This window comes from Salmo salar, chromosome ssa16, assembly GCF_905237065.1.
Source record: "Salmo salar chromosome ssa16, Ssal_v3.1, whole genome shotgun sequence".
Lineage (NCBI taxonomy): Eukaryota > Metazoa > Chordata > Actinopteri > Salmoniformes > Salmonidae > Salmo > Salmo salar.
The window spans coordinates 42,836,343-42,854,441 of NC_059457.1; the positions used below are offsets into that span (position 1 = coordinate 42,836,343).

General features: G+C 41.5%; 1 protein-coding gene across 2 annotated transcripts in view; it reads left to right on the forward strand.

Annotated features, from left to right (window-relative positions):
* LOC106573896 (microtubule-associated serine/threonine-protein kinase 3) overlaps nt 1-18,099 on the forward strand; it is a 54,171-nt gene continuing 36,072 nt past the window's right edge. For both annotated transcript variants that reach the window (XM_014149330.2, XM_014149331.2), the window contains exons 1-2: nt 1-356; nt 8,858-8,938. In XM_014149330.2, the coding sequence (XP_014004805.1) occupies nt 310-356; nt 8,858-8,938 (128 nt within the window). In that variant the 5' untranslated portion in view covers nt 1-309. The remainder of the gene's footprint in view (nt 357-8,857; nt 8,939-18,099) is intronic.

An 18,099-nucleotide genomic window follows, 5' to 3' on the forward strand; every position in this document is an offset into this window, starting at 1 on the left:
AAAAGCGCTGTCGCTTCTCAGTTCTTCACTGGTGCGCTTTGGACTACCCACTTGACGCGCGCCTTTTCAGTAACGGATTGTCTGTGCTGAGTTTGCTTTCCTTGACATGTTGTGTTGACAGTGTTGGGACTAGTTAGCGAAGATGTGCTGAAGCCACCGGTAAACGATAGCTTGTTGACAGTTATTTTTAGTTCCCGCCCGCCGCACGATGAAAGAGAAACGGACCGCGAAATCACCAGTGGTGCACTGTGACAAGTGAAGTGCAAGCAGCAGTCAACAGAGGTCCATTTTGGAAGGAATTGTAGAACGATGAAGTCGAGGAGAGACAAACTGAAAATCCCCTCCCTTACTTTAGAGTAAGTTGTATGTTTTTATATAGTGTATAATTTATGCATAAATGATCTACATAACTGAATAATTAAATGTTGTCTGGGAACCAGGGGAAATCACTTGAATAGTTACATTAGAAAGACGTCTTATGTGCTTTATACGAAAAGACAACAGGCTACAGTTGTGTGCCAATGTATTTCTCAACTCTACCAGTTGCAACCAGTATGATGTGGTACACGCAGTATGGTGTGGTACACGCAGTATGGAACCTACAGACCCAATAGTGTTTATCGAAACCCACTGCAGCTTGTAGACTACAGGAGTTTTGAACTTGCACTTGATTGTGTGATTATTGTGGTCTAGAACTCGCAACATTAATTCATTGTTCAGTCTGTAATCTATATAAGCAACAAGGCCCGAGGAGGTGTGGGATATGGCCAATATACCACGGCTAAAGGCTGTTCTTACGCACGATGCAACACGGAGTGCCTGGACACATCCCTTAGCCGTGGTATATTGGCCATATATCACAAACCCCCGAGGAGCCTTATTGCTAATATAAACTGGTTACCAACGTAATTAGAGCAGTGTAACTGCTGACAAAACTTGTCATAATATGGTCATAACACTGTCATAACATATGTTGCGTTATTTTATGGCTGGTTATGACACCCACATAAGAGTGTCAAAATCCATATTTATTCACGTGTTTTTTCCTTGCCAAGAAGTTTCCTTTCATTTGAAACTGTTAAACCCTTTGTTGTTGTTGTTATAATGAGTTCTTTACAGTCATGTTTTTTCATCATATTTTAAATTACTTGTAGAAAATACACTTTATGGCACTGTCATGAAACATTATGACCATCCCGTGTCACTTTACTTGGACTAAGAAAATACACTTTACGACACTGTCAAGAAGCATTATGACCATCATAATCATATAAGCCAGATAGGCCTATCACGTACATGCCCTTACAATATGTCAGTTATCAGTCAAAAGAGGGTATTTTGTCCTGCTCTTGAAGTCTGCTCCTGCATTTATCCAAGTCATCAGCAACAGAGCCTTTGGGGTTGGTGCATGTCCGATATCAATGTGTGCGCAATTGCAATTATAATTTAATGTGGTCAATTTCAGAAAATATTGAATTGGAATCTTGCAGGATGAAATCTCTTGAGATGCACCACCTCGTTTTCAAGTGTGTCCAAATGAACAATACTTATTAACAATAATATGGCAACTACTATCTTAATAACAATTAAATAATAATAATACACATTTTTAAGTACATAAACAGCTTAAAAAACTTTTATACAACATCTAATAGGCCTACAACTAATAAAAATGTCTGCTATAACTGCTAATACAACTAATAAAAACTGCTGCTATAACTGCTAATACAACTAACAAAACTAAGTACCTATAATATATACATACATATTTACAAATATCGGTACTTGGTGATGTTTCTATTGGTTAAAAACAAACAGTTTGATCTTAAGATTTGAAAAAGGGCTTTCTTAAATTCACTGTGTGATTTTAATGCCCTGATTTCTATAGGTCAATTATTGGGCCTTTGTATCCAAAAGATCTTGCTCCAACCTTATGATGTTGAGCTCCCGAGTGGCCCAGGAGTCTAAGGCAAAGCATCTCAGTGCTAGAGGTGTCACTACAGACCCTGGTTAGATTCCAGGCTGTATCACAACCGGCGGTGATTGGGAGTCCCATAGGGCGGAGCACAATTGGCCCAGCGTCGTTAGAGTTTGGACAGGGTAGGCCGCCGTCATTTTAATTAAGAATTTGTTCATAACTGACTTGCCTAGTTAAATAAAGGTAAAGAAAATGGTGTACAGTTGGAATTTGTAATTGCTGCTGTTGTGGAAAGGAGTAGTGTAAGTCTTGTAAAGTCAGGTGTTTGATAATATATACAGTACAGGGGCTCCCGAGTGGTGCAGCGGTCTAAGGCACTACATCTCAGTGCTAGAGGCATCACCACAGACACCCTGGTTCTAATCCAGGCTGTATCACAACCGGCCGTGATTGGGAGTCCCATTGGGTGGCGCACAATTGGCCCAGCGTCATCCGGGTTTGGCCAGTGTCATTGTAAATTAGAATTTGTTCTTCATTGACTTGCCTAGTTAAATAAATTAAACATTTTTTAAATAAACATACTGTTGACATGTACAGTCGTGGCCAAAAGTTTTGAGAAGGACACAAATATTAATTTTCACAAAGTCTGCTGCCTCAGTTTGTATTATGGTAATTTGCATATACTCCAGAATGTTATGAAAAGTGATCAGATGAATTGCAATTAATTGCAAAGTCCCTCTTTGCCATGTAAATGAACTGAATCCCCCAAAAACATTTCCACTGCATTTCAGCCCTGCCACAAAAGGACCAGCTGACATCATGTCAGTGATTCTCTCGTTAACACAGGTGTGTGTTGACGAGGACAAGGCTGGAGATCACTCTGTCATGCTGATTGAGTTCGAATAACAGACTGGAAGCTTCAAAAGGGGGGTGGTGCTTGGAATCAATGTTTTCCTCTGTCAATCATGGTTACCTGCAAGGAAACAGGTGCCGTCATCATTGCTTTGCACAAAAAGGATATTGCTGCCAGTAAGATTGCACCTAAATCAACCATTTATCAGATCATCAAGAACTTCAAGGAGAGCGGTTCAGTTGTTGTGAAGAAGGCTTCAGGTCGCCCAAGAAAGTCCAGCAAGCGCCAGGACCGTCTCCTAAAGTTGATTCAGCTGCGGGATCGGGGCACCACCAGTACAGAGCTTGCTCAGGAATGGCAGCAGGCAGGTGTGAGTGCATCTGCATGCACAGTGAGGCAAATACTTTTGGAGGATGGCCTGGTGTCAAGAAGGGGAGCAAAGAAGCCACTTCTCTCCAGGAAAAACATCAGGAACAGACTGATATTCTGCAAAAGGTACTGGGATTGGACTGCTGAGGACTGGGGTAAAGTCATTTTCTCTGATGAATACCCTTTCCGATTGTTTGGGTCGTCCGGAAAAAAGCTTGTCCGGAGAAGACAAGGGGAGCGCTAGCATCAGTCCTGTGTCATGCCAACAGTAAAGCATCCTGAGACCATTCATGTGTGGGGTTGCTTCTCAGCTAAGGGAGTGGGCTCACTCACAATTTTGCCTAAGAACACAGCCATGAATAAAGAAAGGTACCAACACATCCTCCGAGAGCAACTTCTACCAACCATCCAGGAACAGTTTGGTGACGAGCAATGCCTTTCCAGCATGATGGAGCACCTTGCCATAAGGCAAAAGTGATAACTAAGTGGCTCGGGGAACAAAACATCGATATTTTGGGTCCATTGCCAGGAAACTCCCCAGGCCTTAATCCCATTGAGAACTTGTGGTCAATCCTCAAGAGGCGGATGGACAAACAAAAACCCACAAATTCTGATAAAACTCCAAGCATTGATTATGCAAGAATGGGCTGCCATCAGTCAGGATGTGGCCCAGAAGTTAATTGACAGCATGCCAGTGCGGATTGCAGAGGTCTTGAAAAAGAAGGGTCAACACTGCAAATATTGACTCTGCATCAACTTCATGTAACTGTCAATAAAAGCCTTTGACACGTATGAAATGCTTGTAATTATACTTCAGTATTCCATAGTAACATCTGACAGAAATATCTAACGACACTGAAACAGCAAACTTTGTGGAAATTAGTATTTGTGTCACTCTCAAAACTTTTGTCCACGACTGTAGGCTATGGTGTAATGGAATGTTTTGCCTCGTGTGGTAGGTTTTGTGATTTTTGACACTCTTATGTAGGTGTCATAACCAACCATAAAATAGCACAATGTATGTCACAACAGGTTTAAATATGTGTCATGACAGTGTTATGACCATATTATGACAGGTTAAGACAAGTTGTCAACTAATGACATATTATGACATGGTTATGACCGTGTCATAACATGTTATGATGCTAGGTGTCAATAAAGTGTTACCGAAATGGAACCAATTATCAGATCATAAACTGAGAATTTAAGTGATACTTGTCACTTTGTTGGGGGGATGAGCATAGGTTAGATTGAGGGATACTTCTCACTGTTGTTTGTTTCAATGCAGAAATAGGCAAGCTACATTAGATCAAATCTTTTTCAAAGATACCTTAGCACACAGATTATTTGCCCTCTTCTGAATTATTGTTAAAATGGTTTCAGATGTCACATAGCTTTGATTCAGGCCAGTGTCAAACACATGATGTGGTATTTATTATGACCAAAATCCCAATTCACATCGCTCACTCCCTACTCATTTTGAAAATATGCACCAATTTTTCAACCGCTTTACTGTGATTCCTACCTCCCTCAAAGCATTAGCATTGCTGTAGTTCTTTTCTTTCCACCCACTCTCCTTCCTGAGTCAATGTAACCAGGGGCTGCTGCCTGCTTTCTGCCCACTAGATGTTGATCTATAATGCGTACATTCGGAGCTTCATCTCCAAAACGTATGACTCTCGCATGGATCACAAGCTCAGCGCATGGTATTGACCCCCAGTTTTGTGGGTGTAGCACAATGAGCACTATAGCCGCACTGCAGAGCCCCTTTTCTAAACGAGCACAGTGTTCACAGAACGCTTCACACATCAAGTTATTTCTACAAAATTAAACAAAAACATGGGAGCTCTCAAGTTTGAATGTGTGATGCAGCAAATTCAGCACCCCCAAACACCTACAGTTGAAGTCGGAAGTTTACATACACCTTAGCCAAATACATTTAAACTCAGTTTTTCACAATTCCTGACATTTAATCCTAGTAACAATTTCCTGTCTTAGGTCAGTTAGGATCCCCACTTTATTTTAAGAATGTGAAATGTCAGAATAATAGTAGAGAGAATGATTCATTTCAACTTTTATTTCTTTCATCACATTCCCAGTGGGTCAGAATTTTACACACACTCAATTAGTATTTGGTAACATTGCCTTTTAAATTGTTTAACTTGGGTCAAAAGTTTTGGTTACTTCCCCAAGCTTCCCACAATAAGTTCGGTAAATTTTGGCCCATTCCTCCTGACAGAGCTGGTGTAACTGAGTCGGGTTTGTAGGCCTCCTTGCTCGCACACGCTTTTTCAGTTCTGCCCACAAATATTCTATAGGATTGAGGTCAGGGCTTTGTGAGGGCCACTCCAATACCTTGACTTTGTTGTCCTTAAGCCATTTTCACAACTTTGGAAGTATGCTTGGGGTCATTGTCCATTTGGAAGACCCATTTGCGACCAAGCTTTAATATTCTATAGGATTGAGGTCAGGGCTTTGTGAGGGCCACTCCAATACCTTGACTTTGTTGTCCTTAAGCCATTTTCACAACTTTGGAAGTATGCTTGGGGTCATTGTCCATTTGGAAGACCCATTTGCGACCAAGCTTTAACTTCCTGACTAATGTCTTGAGATTTTGCTTCAATATATCCACATAATTTTCCTGCCTCATGATGACATTTATTTTGTGAAGTGCACCAGTCCCTCCTGCAGCAAAGCACCCCCACAACATGATGCTGCCACCCCCGTGCTTCCCGGTTGGGATGGTGTTCTTCAGCTTGCAAGCCTCCCACTTTTCCTCCAAACATAACGATGGTCATTATGGCCAAACAGATCTATTTTTGTTTTATCAGACCAGAGGACATTTCTCCAAAAAGTACGATCTTTGTCCCCATGTGCAGTTGCAAACGGTAGTCTGGCTTTTTTAATGGAGGTTTTGGAGCAGTGGCTTCTTCCTTGCTGAGCGGACTTTCAAGTTATGTCGATATAGGACTCATTTCACTGCGGATATAGATACTTTTGTATTTGTTTCCTCCAGCATCTTCACAAGGTCCTTTGCTGTTGTTCTGGGATTGATTTTCACTTTTCGCACCAAAGTGCATTCATCTCTAGGAGACAAAACGCGTCTCCTTTCTGAGCGGTATGACGGCTGCGTGGTCCCATGGTGTTTATACTTGCGTACTATTGTCTGTACAGATGAATGTGGTACCTTCAGGCGTTTGGAAATTGCTCCCAAGGATGAACCAGACTTGTGGAGGTCTACAATTCTCTTTCTGAGGTCTTGGCTGATTTTATTTTGATTTTCCCATCATGTCAAGCAAAGAGGCACTGAGTTTGATGGTAGGCCTTGAAATACATCCACAGGTACACCTCCCGTTGACTCAAATGATGTCAATCAGAAGCTTCTATAGCCACGACATCATTTTCTGGAATTTTCCAAGCTGTTTAAAGGCACAGTCAACTCAGTATATGTAAACTTCTGACCCACTGGAATTGTGATACAGTGAATTATAAGTGAAATAATCTGTCTGTAAACAATTGTTGGAAAAATTACTTGTGTCATGCACAAAGTAGATGTCCTAACCGACTTGCCAAAACTATAGTTTGTTAACAAGACATTTGTGGAGTGGTTGAAAAAAGAGTTTTAATGACTCCAACCTAAGTGTATGTAAACTTCCGACTTCAACTGTACCTCTACCAGATGTAAACATAACACCTCACACTCTAATGAAGTGGGTGAAGAGCTGCAATCCAATGTGGGACTGTCGTGATTCAGAGCATTGTAGATGGGTTGGAGGGGTGAGAAGAAAATCAACTGAATTGTTGAGGATATAAGGAGGTGTGAGTGATAGGTAATTATGACCTAGCACAGTGTCTTTGTGCAGAGGCTTGTTTTCCAACCATCTCTCTTTATTACTATGACAACAGGCTCATCTCGCTGCTGCAGTATCCAGTGGTATGTTCTGCACTGGTTTCTGAAGAGCCCTCTGCTGCAACAGCACTGAAACCATATCAACAGTGTGCAGTCGTGATAGCAAAGCAGAGATCTGTACATGAAAATCAATATACAGTAGCCAGCCTTCTAGCTGGGTCAGCAACTTCTGAAAGCCGGCCTTCTACAGCATTATAGCTGAACAGGCATATTTTGATGATGGCGGATGTGTTGGGTAGTATACAGTCAGGTCCATTATTATTGGCACCCATAAAAAGAGTAGCAAACAATACTATATTGTATGCTCCAAGAAATGTGAAATTATATTATTTCATACCAATAGATTTGCTCAGAGAAATATATTTTGTTTAACAAGTAATAAAAAAATATATTAAAAAGATTGGGGTCAAGCTGATTGTTGCTGTTGGCCCTGTTGCTGTTGGCCCTGTCGCTGTTGGCCCTGTTGCTGTTTTCGATACTTTTAACACCCTACCCTTGCGAGGATAACGACACTGAGCCTTTTTTCTAAAATGTTTTATGAGATTGGAGAACATTTTGGGAGGGATCTTAGACCATTCCTCCAATGGCCATCGAAGACTCCGGACTTGAACCCCAATGAAAACCTGTGGTTTGAATTGAAGAGGGCAGTCCATAAGAGCAGACAAAGGATATTACGGATCTGAAAAGGTTATGTATGGAGGAATGGTCTAAGATGCCTCCCAATGTGGTCTCCAATCTCATAAAACACTTTAGAAAAAGGCTCAGTGTCGTAATCCTCACAAGGATAGGGTGCTGGAGTACTGAAAACTGGGGTGACAATAATTGACCCCCATCTTTTGGAGTTATTTTATTACAAAATCTCTTTCTCTGAGCAATTGTATTAGCATAAGTAATGTTGGCATGCAATATAGCTCAGTATTTGTATTATTTATTTTATACAGTCTTTTTTGCTAATCTTACTTATTATTATGGACCTGACTGTATGAGTCTTCCTATAGAATACAGAGGACAGACAGCATGAGCTAATAGTATGTTCAAAACATAAGACTGTATACTGCAGTGGAGTTTGGTGGGAGGAGCTATATGAGGATGGGCTCATTGTAATGTCTGTAATGGAAGAATGGAATGGTATCAAACAATTGCATTCAAGTCATTACAATGAGCCCATCCTCCTATAGCGCCGCCTCTGGTGTACTGGTATGTGTAAATCTCTGATTCTCAATGGCGTCTCCATTGGGACATTAGAGGCAAGACCTATCAGACCACCAGTGTTACAGCGGTAGACTTGGACAAGAACCTTATCAATGTGGAAACCAGACCAAAGTAATCAATAAGTGGTCTGAGAGTTCTTTTCATTTAACTTCTGCTTTGACTGAAAACACCATGTGACAAATATCATGCTGTGACATGCCCTGGACATTGATCTGGTGTCCTGTGTGGCTCAGTTGGTGGAGCATGGCACCTGGGTTGTGGGTTCGATTCCCATGGGGGACCAGTACAACAATGTACGCACTCACTACTGTAATGACTAAAATGTAAACATTTAAGTATCTATCCGATGACAGACTATCATATATACTGTACAATCAAGTACTGTCTGGAAAAAGTATTCCAAAACAGCGGCTGCGGAGTTGGGTCATGCCCCACCATTTGCAAACAGTTGTTGAGTGTCTATCACGGAACTATTAGTGTCAGCCAATGAAAGTTAGACGTTGGGGTGTAGTCAGCTGATACCCAGACACTGGTTGGCAACAGCGACCATGCTGAGTCAACACACTGATCCATGTGACCGTGTCTTGTCTTACAGTTTGTCACCCACTTGCCAAAGCCCAACTCTACTGAGCCCATGCAGCCCCTGCAGCCCCTTACAAACCCTACATCCCTGGAGGTAAGAAAGACAGCCCACATACAGCACACAGCCACACAAGTGGCTTGAGAACAGCTCCTGTGAAGAACATGGGCGGCAGGTAGCCTAGCAGTTAAGAAGAGTGTTCGGCTAGTAACTGAAAGTTTGCTGGTTCGAATCCTGAGCCAAATAGGTGAAAAATATGTTGATGTGCACTTGAGCAAGGCACTTAACCCTAATTTCTGATGTAAGTCGCTCTGGGTAAGAGTGTCTGCTAAATGACTAGCTAAAATGTAATTATGAAGATAGTGCTTTAAAGCAGACGTACCTTTACAGAAAGTATTTTTCCTTATTTCATTTGACTGATAAAAGCACAAAATGTTTCAAACTCATTTTATCCAAATTGTTTGGATAAAATGTTGCAACATTCAAAATGCAGCTGCAATTAAATGTTCTCTGTGTTTATGGTGGAAAAAAACAAAACATCTATTTGTTGTCTTTCCAGCTTATGTGGGTTGCCTGGCAACCCCCAATGGTGAGCTGCAGAGGAAATAAAACTGATTTGACAAACAGAATCAGCATCCAGTGTAACCGATGTGAAATGGCTAGTTAGTTAGTGGTGGTGCGCGCTAATAGCATTTCAATCAGTGACGTCACTCGCTCTGAGACTTGAAGTAGGGTTGCCCCTTGCGTTGCAAGGGCCGCGGCTTTTGTGGCGCGATGGGTAACGGTGCTTCGTGGGGTGTCAGTTGTTGATGTGTGCAAGGGTCCCTGGTTCGAGCCCGGGTTGGGGCGAAGAGAGGGACGGAACCTACACTGTTACACCAGCATGCTATGTAGCGAGCACCACCAGCATAAATCATATCTGTATCTTGTTAATTTGGCAAAACTACCAAGAATGTTGTTCAGTTCTGTTTTAACAGAGGAACTGTTGATATTTTAAGATTACAGATTAACTTAATTTTTGTTTAAATTACATTATTTATTTGATCACCATCTAAAATTCTTCTATTTTACAGTGTTGTACATCAATTTGTTTCTCTATACTATCCTGAAATCTCTACACCACCCATTCCTTCCCTTAATTCTTAAGGCTAGGTTAACTCAATTAAAGTTTTATCAAGGCCTTGATCCAACTTTAAAAGTATTTTGACCTCCCACCATGCACCATATCATAAAGGCAGCCAAAATATCACATGACATCTCTTATCATCCCTCCCTACTGGCCTCAAGTTAGGAATTCCAAACTCTACTTTTAGTTAATATGATTGACACTTAATGTAGAGGAGAGTGGGTTATGTTGTGCCAATTTTACATTCAGCATCACTACATCAAGGGAAATATAGTATTCATTCTAACAAAGAGATCTACATATATTTCAGGATGTTGTGTATCCCTGGAAATTATCAGAATTAATGTAAACATAACAGTTTTGAAAACCATAGCTTGTCTAAAAAAAGTGGTCTCTTGGCACAAGTTACCCCAAGTATGGGCTAAGTTGAGCATAGGGACAGGGTAAGTTGAGCCACCTTGGTTTAAGTGGTTGATGGTGCTTGTACATTAGGTCAAAGTTTAATTCATGGATTGGGGGTGTGGTATATTGTATAACTTAAATGTATGCCTACATTCAGATCTAGATCTCTCTGTTCAATATCACTTACTTTCAATTTTTTTGTAGTGCTGAGCGTTTAACCAACATTTTGGTTATTTTTTGTTTTTTAAACTACTAATTGACCAACTTTGGTTAAATTATTTGAAATTCATTATGCATAAAACTGACAATGTAATCATTTGTATGTTGAGTGTACAATTAATTTACCTCCTAAAGCCTCGTTCACAATATCCATTAGCCAGATGTCATGCATTTCAATGGCGATGTCCACAACACAGGGGAATCGCAACGCCCCCATGCGGTTTAAGACTCCATTGCTAGACCGACGCCGGATTCTTTGACATTTTGAGCCTGTAATCGAACCCACAAATGCTGATGCTCCAGTCGTAAGTTTACATACACTTAGGTTGGAGTCATTAAAACTCTTTTTTTCAACCACTCCACAAATTTCTTGTTAACAAACTATAGTTCTGGCAAGGCGGTTAGAACATCTACTTTGTGCATGACACAAGTAATTTTTCCAACAATTGTTTACAGACAGATTAATTCACTGTATCACAATTCCAGTGGGTCAGAAGTTTACATACACTGAGTTGACTGTGCCTTTAAAACAGCTTGGAAAATTCCAGAAAATGATGTCATGGCTTTAGAAGCTTCTGATAGGCTAATTGACATCATTTGAGTCAATTGGAGGTGTACCTGTGGATGTATTTCAAGGCCTACCTTCAAACTCAGTGCCTCTTTGCTTGACATGATGGGAAAATCAAAATAAATCAGCCAAGGCCTCAGAAAAAGAATTGTAGACCTCCACAAGTCTGGTTCATCCTTGGGAGCAATTTCCAAACGCCTGAAGGTACCACGTTCATCTGTACAAACAATAGTACGCAAGTATAAACACCATGGGACCACGCAGCCGTCATACCGCTCAGAAAGGAGACGCGTTTTGTCTCCTAGAGATGAACGTACTTTGGGGCGAAAAGTGCAAATCAATCCCAGAACAACAGCATTGTGAAGATGCTGGAGGAAACGGGTACAAAATTATCTATATCCACAGTAAAATGAGTCTTATATCGACATAACCTGAAAGGGCACTCAGCAAGAAGAAGCCACTGCTCCAAAACCGCCATTAAAAAAGCCAGACTACCATTTGCAACTGCACATGGGGACAAAGATCGTACTTTTTGGAGAAATGTCCTCTGGTCTGATGAAACAAAAATCAAACTGTTTGGCCATAATGACCATCGTTATGTTTGGAGGAAAAGGGGGAGGCTTGCAAGCCGAAGAACACCATCCCAACCGTGAAGTACGGGGGTGGCAGCATCATGTTGTGGTGGTGCTTTGCTGCAGGAGGGACTGGTGCACTTCACAAAATAGATGGCATCTTGAGAAAGGAAAATGATGTGGATATATTGAAGCAACATCTCAAGACATCAGTCAGGAAGTTAAAGCTTGGTCGCAACTGGGTCTTCCAAATGGACAATGACCCCAAGCATACTTCCAAAGTTGTGGAAAATGGCTTAAGGACATCCAAGTCAAGGTATTGGAGTGGCTATCACAAAGACGTGACCTCATCCTATAGATAGTTTGTGGGCAGAACTGAAAAAGCGTGTGCGAGGAAGGAGGCCTACAAACCTGACTCAGTTACACCAGCTCTGTCAGGAGGAATGGGCAAAAATTCACCCAACTTATTGTGGGAAGCTTGTGGAAGGCTACTCCAAACATTTGACCCAAGTTAAACAATTTAAAGTCAATGCTACCAAATACTAACTGAGTGTATGTAAACTTCTGACCCACTGGGAATGTGTTGAAAGAAATTAAACCTGAAATTAATCAATCTCTCTACTATTATTCTAACATTTCACATTAATTTCACAACTCTTTGGCTCAATATACACCACTCTCCCTTACCTGTAATCTTCTAAAAAATCGAATCTCTGGTCCTGCTTCATAATCTCGGATTGCATAGTTGCTCCTGTGCAGAATAGATCCCAGGCTCCCTAGCACTATAAAGTCGCTTGTCATCTTCAGGAAAATAACCATATCGGCTAGACGTCCACCAATATCTTGGCACCCGGAACAAGGATAACATTTCAACCTCTAAACAGTAGCCTGAAGCTCTTCTATAGAGCTAGGGTCAAGAAAGGAGAAAAGCATCCTCTTACACTTGCATGCAATATACACTGAGTGTAAAAAACATTAAGAACACCTTCCTAATATTGAGTTGCACCCCCCCCGCCCTCAAGACATCCTCAATTCATCAGTGTATAGACTCAAGAAGGTGTTGAAAGCATTCCACAGGGATGCTGGCCCATGTTGACTACAATGCGTCCCACAGTTGTGTCAAGTTGGCTGGATGTCTTTTGGGTGGTGGGCCATTCTTGATACACACGGGAAACTGTTGAGTGTGAATAACCCAGCAGTGTTGCAGTTCTTGACACAAACTGGTGTGCCTGGTATCTTCTACCATACCCCGTTCAAAGGCACTTAAATCTTTTGTCTTCCCATTTGCCCTCTGAATGGCACACATACACAATCCATGTTGCAATTGTCTCAGGTTAAAGAAGGATTGTTAAGCCTTGTCTTCTCCCCTTCATCTACACTGATTTTAAGTGGATTTAACATGTGACATCAATAAAGGATCATAGCTTTCACATGGATTCACCAGGTCAGTCTATGTCATGAAAAGAGCAGGTGTTCATAATGTAGAGCAAGTGTTCATATTGTATGTTTGTTATTTTGCAGTCTACTTCTGAATTTAACTGCATTTATTAATTTAACTGCATCACTTTAGATAATTTGCCCCTTGGAGTGTTTAGCAAATGTTACCTGTTTGTTAAAAGGTCTGTTGAACAAATGAATGTATCATGCCACACAGTTGAGTCCCTCTCAGATGTAAAAGTGTGTTCATTTATCACTTGATTTGAGAGGCTGGCCTTTTGTATTAGCACAGAGACTTCAGCACTTACCTCATCAAAAGATACACTTCACTAGGCTTCAACAATAAGATAATGAATTACGTATCTCCCATGGTTTATTAATCTGCCTCTTAGATGTATTATCATACCTAAATCATTAATTTGTGAATATTTCAGTTTTTTCATTGTATCTCTTACAGTACACAAACTGTGAGGGTACATAAAATACAATGATGGCATGATTTGTATGATTGGGAACTTACAAAGAGATGTGGCTCAGGCATTTCTTTTTATAATAAGAATTCACAAAGACACAAATCTGCAGAACAACAAAAACTCTCATAGAACTTAGTCACAATGTAATACACATGGTCGACATATAGGGCATTAGGCTTACCTCAAAACACATGGCATTGTTTTAAAAGAGTCTGATCTCTAGGAGGCGTGTGAAACAAATCCTAATGATGTAAAACACTTGACACCAGAGCCACACCCAGATGTTAGTTGTGTCAGTCAATAGCACTCTGATAGTTTTGTTTTGTAAACTAACAGTCACTCTTTACTCCCACTCTCCCCCCTACTTGCACTGCCTTTGCTCATAGATACTTTATTGAGGACAGATGTGTTTGTCCCACCTAGTTTAAGATGAATGCACTAACTGTAATTCGCTCTGGATTTGAGCAACTGCTAAATGACTGAAATGTAATGTAAAAAGTACTGACAATTTATATTAACATGACATTTATAATGAAGACGCATTACACTAAAAAGGCTTATCCTATGTTGATGATCTCCCAGTTCCTTGCAAAACGGATATTCGTCTTGAATTTTTTTAAATATGAGATCCTTATGTTTTAAAGCTCAACACAAGAATGGAAGCAGCAATTGGTTTTACATGTAATGAATTAAAGAAGCCTATGTCAGAGGAACAGTCTCAAATTGGTTTTAGCCTAACCTTATAGGCCTATGCCTACCTCATAGATGTTATTAATTCAGGTGTTATTGAATTATTCATCCATTTGATGCAACACATTTGTATTTATTAGCATTTATTTATTTAATTATTTTATTTCATCTTGAGTATGTGGTATTTAATTAGGCTGTTTATGAATTTTATATATTCATTTATTTATATACACTGCTCAAAAAAAGAAAGGGAACACTTAAACAACACAATGTAACTCCAAGTCAATCACACTTCTGTGAAATCAAACTGTCCACATAGGAAGCAACACTGATTGACAATAAATTCCACATGCTGTTGTGCAAATGGAATAGACAACAGGTGGAAATTATAGGCAATTAGCAGGACACCTCCAATAAAGGAGTGGTTCTGCAGGTGGGGACCACAGACCATTTCTCAGTTCCTATGCTTCCTGGCTGATGTTTTGGTCACTTTTGAATGCTGGCGGTGCTTTCACTCTAGTGGTAGCATGAGACGGAGTCTACAACCCACACAAGTGGCTCAGGTAGTGCAGCTCATCCAGGATGGCACATCAATGCGAGCTGTGGCAAGAAGGTTTGCTGTGTCTGTCAGCGTAGTGTCCAGAGCATGGAGGCGCTACCAGGAGACAGGCCAGTACATCAGGAGACGTGGAGGAGGCCGTAGGAGGGCAACAACCCAGCAGCAGGACCGCTACCTCCGCCTTTGTGCAAGGAGGAGCAGGAGGAGCACTGCCAGAGCCCTACAAAATGACATCCAGCAGGCCACAAATGTGCATGTGTCTGCTCAAACGGTCAGAAACAGACTCCATGAGGGTGGTATGAGGGCCCGATGTCCACAGGTGGGGGTTGTGCTTACAGCCCAACACCGTGCAGGGCGTTTGGCATTTGCCAGAGAACACCAAGATTGGCAAATTCGCCACTGGTGCCCTGTGCTCTTCACAGATGAAAGCAGGTTCACACTGAGCATGTGACAGACGTGACAGAGTCTGGAGACGCTGTGGAGAACGTTCTGCTGCCTGCAACATCCTCCAGCATGACCGGTTTGGCGGTGGGTCAGTCATGGTGTGGGGTGGCATTTCTTTAGGGGGCCGCACAGCCCTCCATGTGCTCGCCAGAGGTAGCCTGACTGCCATTAGGTACCGAGATGAGATCCTCAGGCCCCTTGTGAGACCATATGCTGGTGCGGTTGGCCCTGGGTTCCTCCTAATGCAAGACAATGCTAGACCTCATGTGGCTGGAGTGTGTCAGCAGTTCCTGCAAGAGGAAGGCATTGATGCTATGGACTGGCCTGCCCGTTCCCCAGACCTGAATCCAATTGAGCACATCTGGGACATCATGTCTCGCTCCATCCACCAACGCCATGTTGCACCACAGACTGTCCAGGATTTGGCGGATGCTTTAGTCCAGGTCTGGGAGGAGATCCCTCAGGAGACCATCCGCCACCTCATCAGGAGCATGCCCAGCCGTTGTAGGGAGGTCATACAGGCACGTGGAGGCCACACACACTATGGAGCCTCATTTTGACTTGTTTTAAGGACATTACATCAAAGTTGGATCAGCCTGTAGTGTGGTTTTCCACTTTTAATTTTGAGTGTGACTCCAAATCCAGACCTCCATGGGTTGATAAATTGGATTTCCATAGATTTATTTTTGTGTGATTTTGTTGTCAGCACATTCAACTATGTAAAGAAAAAAGTATTTAATAAGATTATTTCATTCATTCAGATCTAGGATGTGTTATTTTAGTGTTCCCTTTATTTTTTTAGCAGTATATTTAATTTTGATTACTTTGGTCCTCCACATTGTAAGGGGCCTTTACTTTATTTATAAGGAGGTCATGAGAAAATGGGCATGAAGAGGGGACCAGGAAGATGGTGGAAGTGGATGGTGAGTTCGAATCAAGCAGTGTGTTGAGCAAATTTGTAGTATCGAAAACTGGAACAAAAAGGAAATTGTGTAAAATTGGAGTGGAGGATACGTGTGTGAATGATAATGAATTGCTTCTTGTTGGGATGTATTTGTTGAGTAAGGATGCATATGTGGGAAGCCTGTTTGAGGTGTCAAATGGTGACGTTTGCGCTTGGAAATGTGGAGTCTGTCAGAGTGACCAGCAGGGGTTTTATTTTCATTCATTGTATTTCTGAAAAGCAGAAGAAGATTGCAGTGGGCCTCAAAAGAATCCAGACAACAGAAGTTATGTTTTTTTTAACTTTGGAGTAGAGCACCCGTTAAAGGAGTCATCTCAGGGGTGATGATGGATGTTCAGGTTGAATACCTAAGGAGAATTCCTGGAGTGGGTGGTGCCCGATGTCTGACCCACTGGCTGAATGGAGAAAAATAAGAAAGCCTGTCGGTCCTGTTGTTATTTGATGAAGAGCAAATACCTATGCATGTGAAGCTTGGTTATGTAATATATGCCTTAAGGGCTTTCGTCCCCAAACCACTGCAGTGTAAGAATTGTAAAGGATTTGGCCATGTTTCAAGTGTGTGCAGACAGAGTATACTAAAGAACAGTGTGCAGAAGGATGACGGTGTTGCAATTGTGATGGGATCATGATCCTGAGTTCCCTGAGTGCCCTATAAGGGTGAAGGAGATTGAGGTGGCAAAAGTTTGAGTGGTCAATCGAATCTCCTATGCAGAGGCGATTTAAAATAATTGAGAAAACAAGTGATGTTAGTGAAGATATGGTAGTGGATACACCACAGCTTGTAGTAAATGTGTCTTAAAAAGGTGGATTTTTTTTGCGTTCATTGCCATAGTTATAAACTGTACAGCAGCAGTCTCAAAGAAGTCTAAGGAACCGGACAATATTGTGGCTGCGGCAGAACATTTTTGGGACTTAAGGATTTCACGTCTGAAGACTTGCAAACGGTACTGGCGTCGGAAGATCCACCCTCCCAGGTTCCCCTTGAGCCTGTGTAGGAATCAGATATGTTTTTTTTTTTTTACAGAAAAGTTGTTTGATATAGTTTATTGAATAATTGTTTTGTTATTTTGTTTAGTTTTTTGGGGAATGCTGTTTACATCCCGCATAGTATGTTGTAGTCTATCACAGTGCCATCCGTTTTGTTACCAAAGCGCCTTATACCACCCACCACTGAGACCTGTATGCTCTAGTCGGCTGGCCCTCGCTACATATTTGTTGCCAGACCCACTGGCTCCAGGTCATCTATAAGTCTATGCTAGGTAAAGCTCCGCCTTATCTCAGCTCACTGGTCACGATAACAACACCCACCCGTAGCACGCACTCCAGCAGGTATATTTCACTGGTCATCCCCAAAGCCAACACCTCCTTTGGCTGCCTTTCCTTCCAGTTCTCTGCTGCCAGTGACTGGAACGAATTGCAAAAATCTGAGCAGCTAACCGATCGCTGTAGCTGTACATAGTCCACCTGTAAATGGCCCACCCAATCTACCTACCTCATTCCCATATTGTTTTTATTTACTTTGCTGCTCTTTTGCACACCAGTATCACTACTTACACACCATCATCTGCTCATCTATCACTCCAGTGTAAATCTGCTAAATTGTAATTACTTTGCTACTATGGCCTAACCTCCTCATTCCATTTGCATACACTGTATATAGACTTTCTTTTTTTCTATCGTGTTATTGACTGTACACTTGTTTATTCCATGTGTAACTCTGTGTTGTTGTTTCTGTCGCACTGCTTTGCTTTATCTTGGCCAGGTCGCAGTTGTAAATGAGAACTTGTTCTCAACTAGACTACC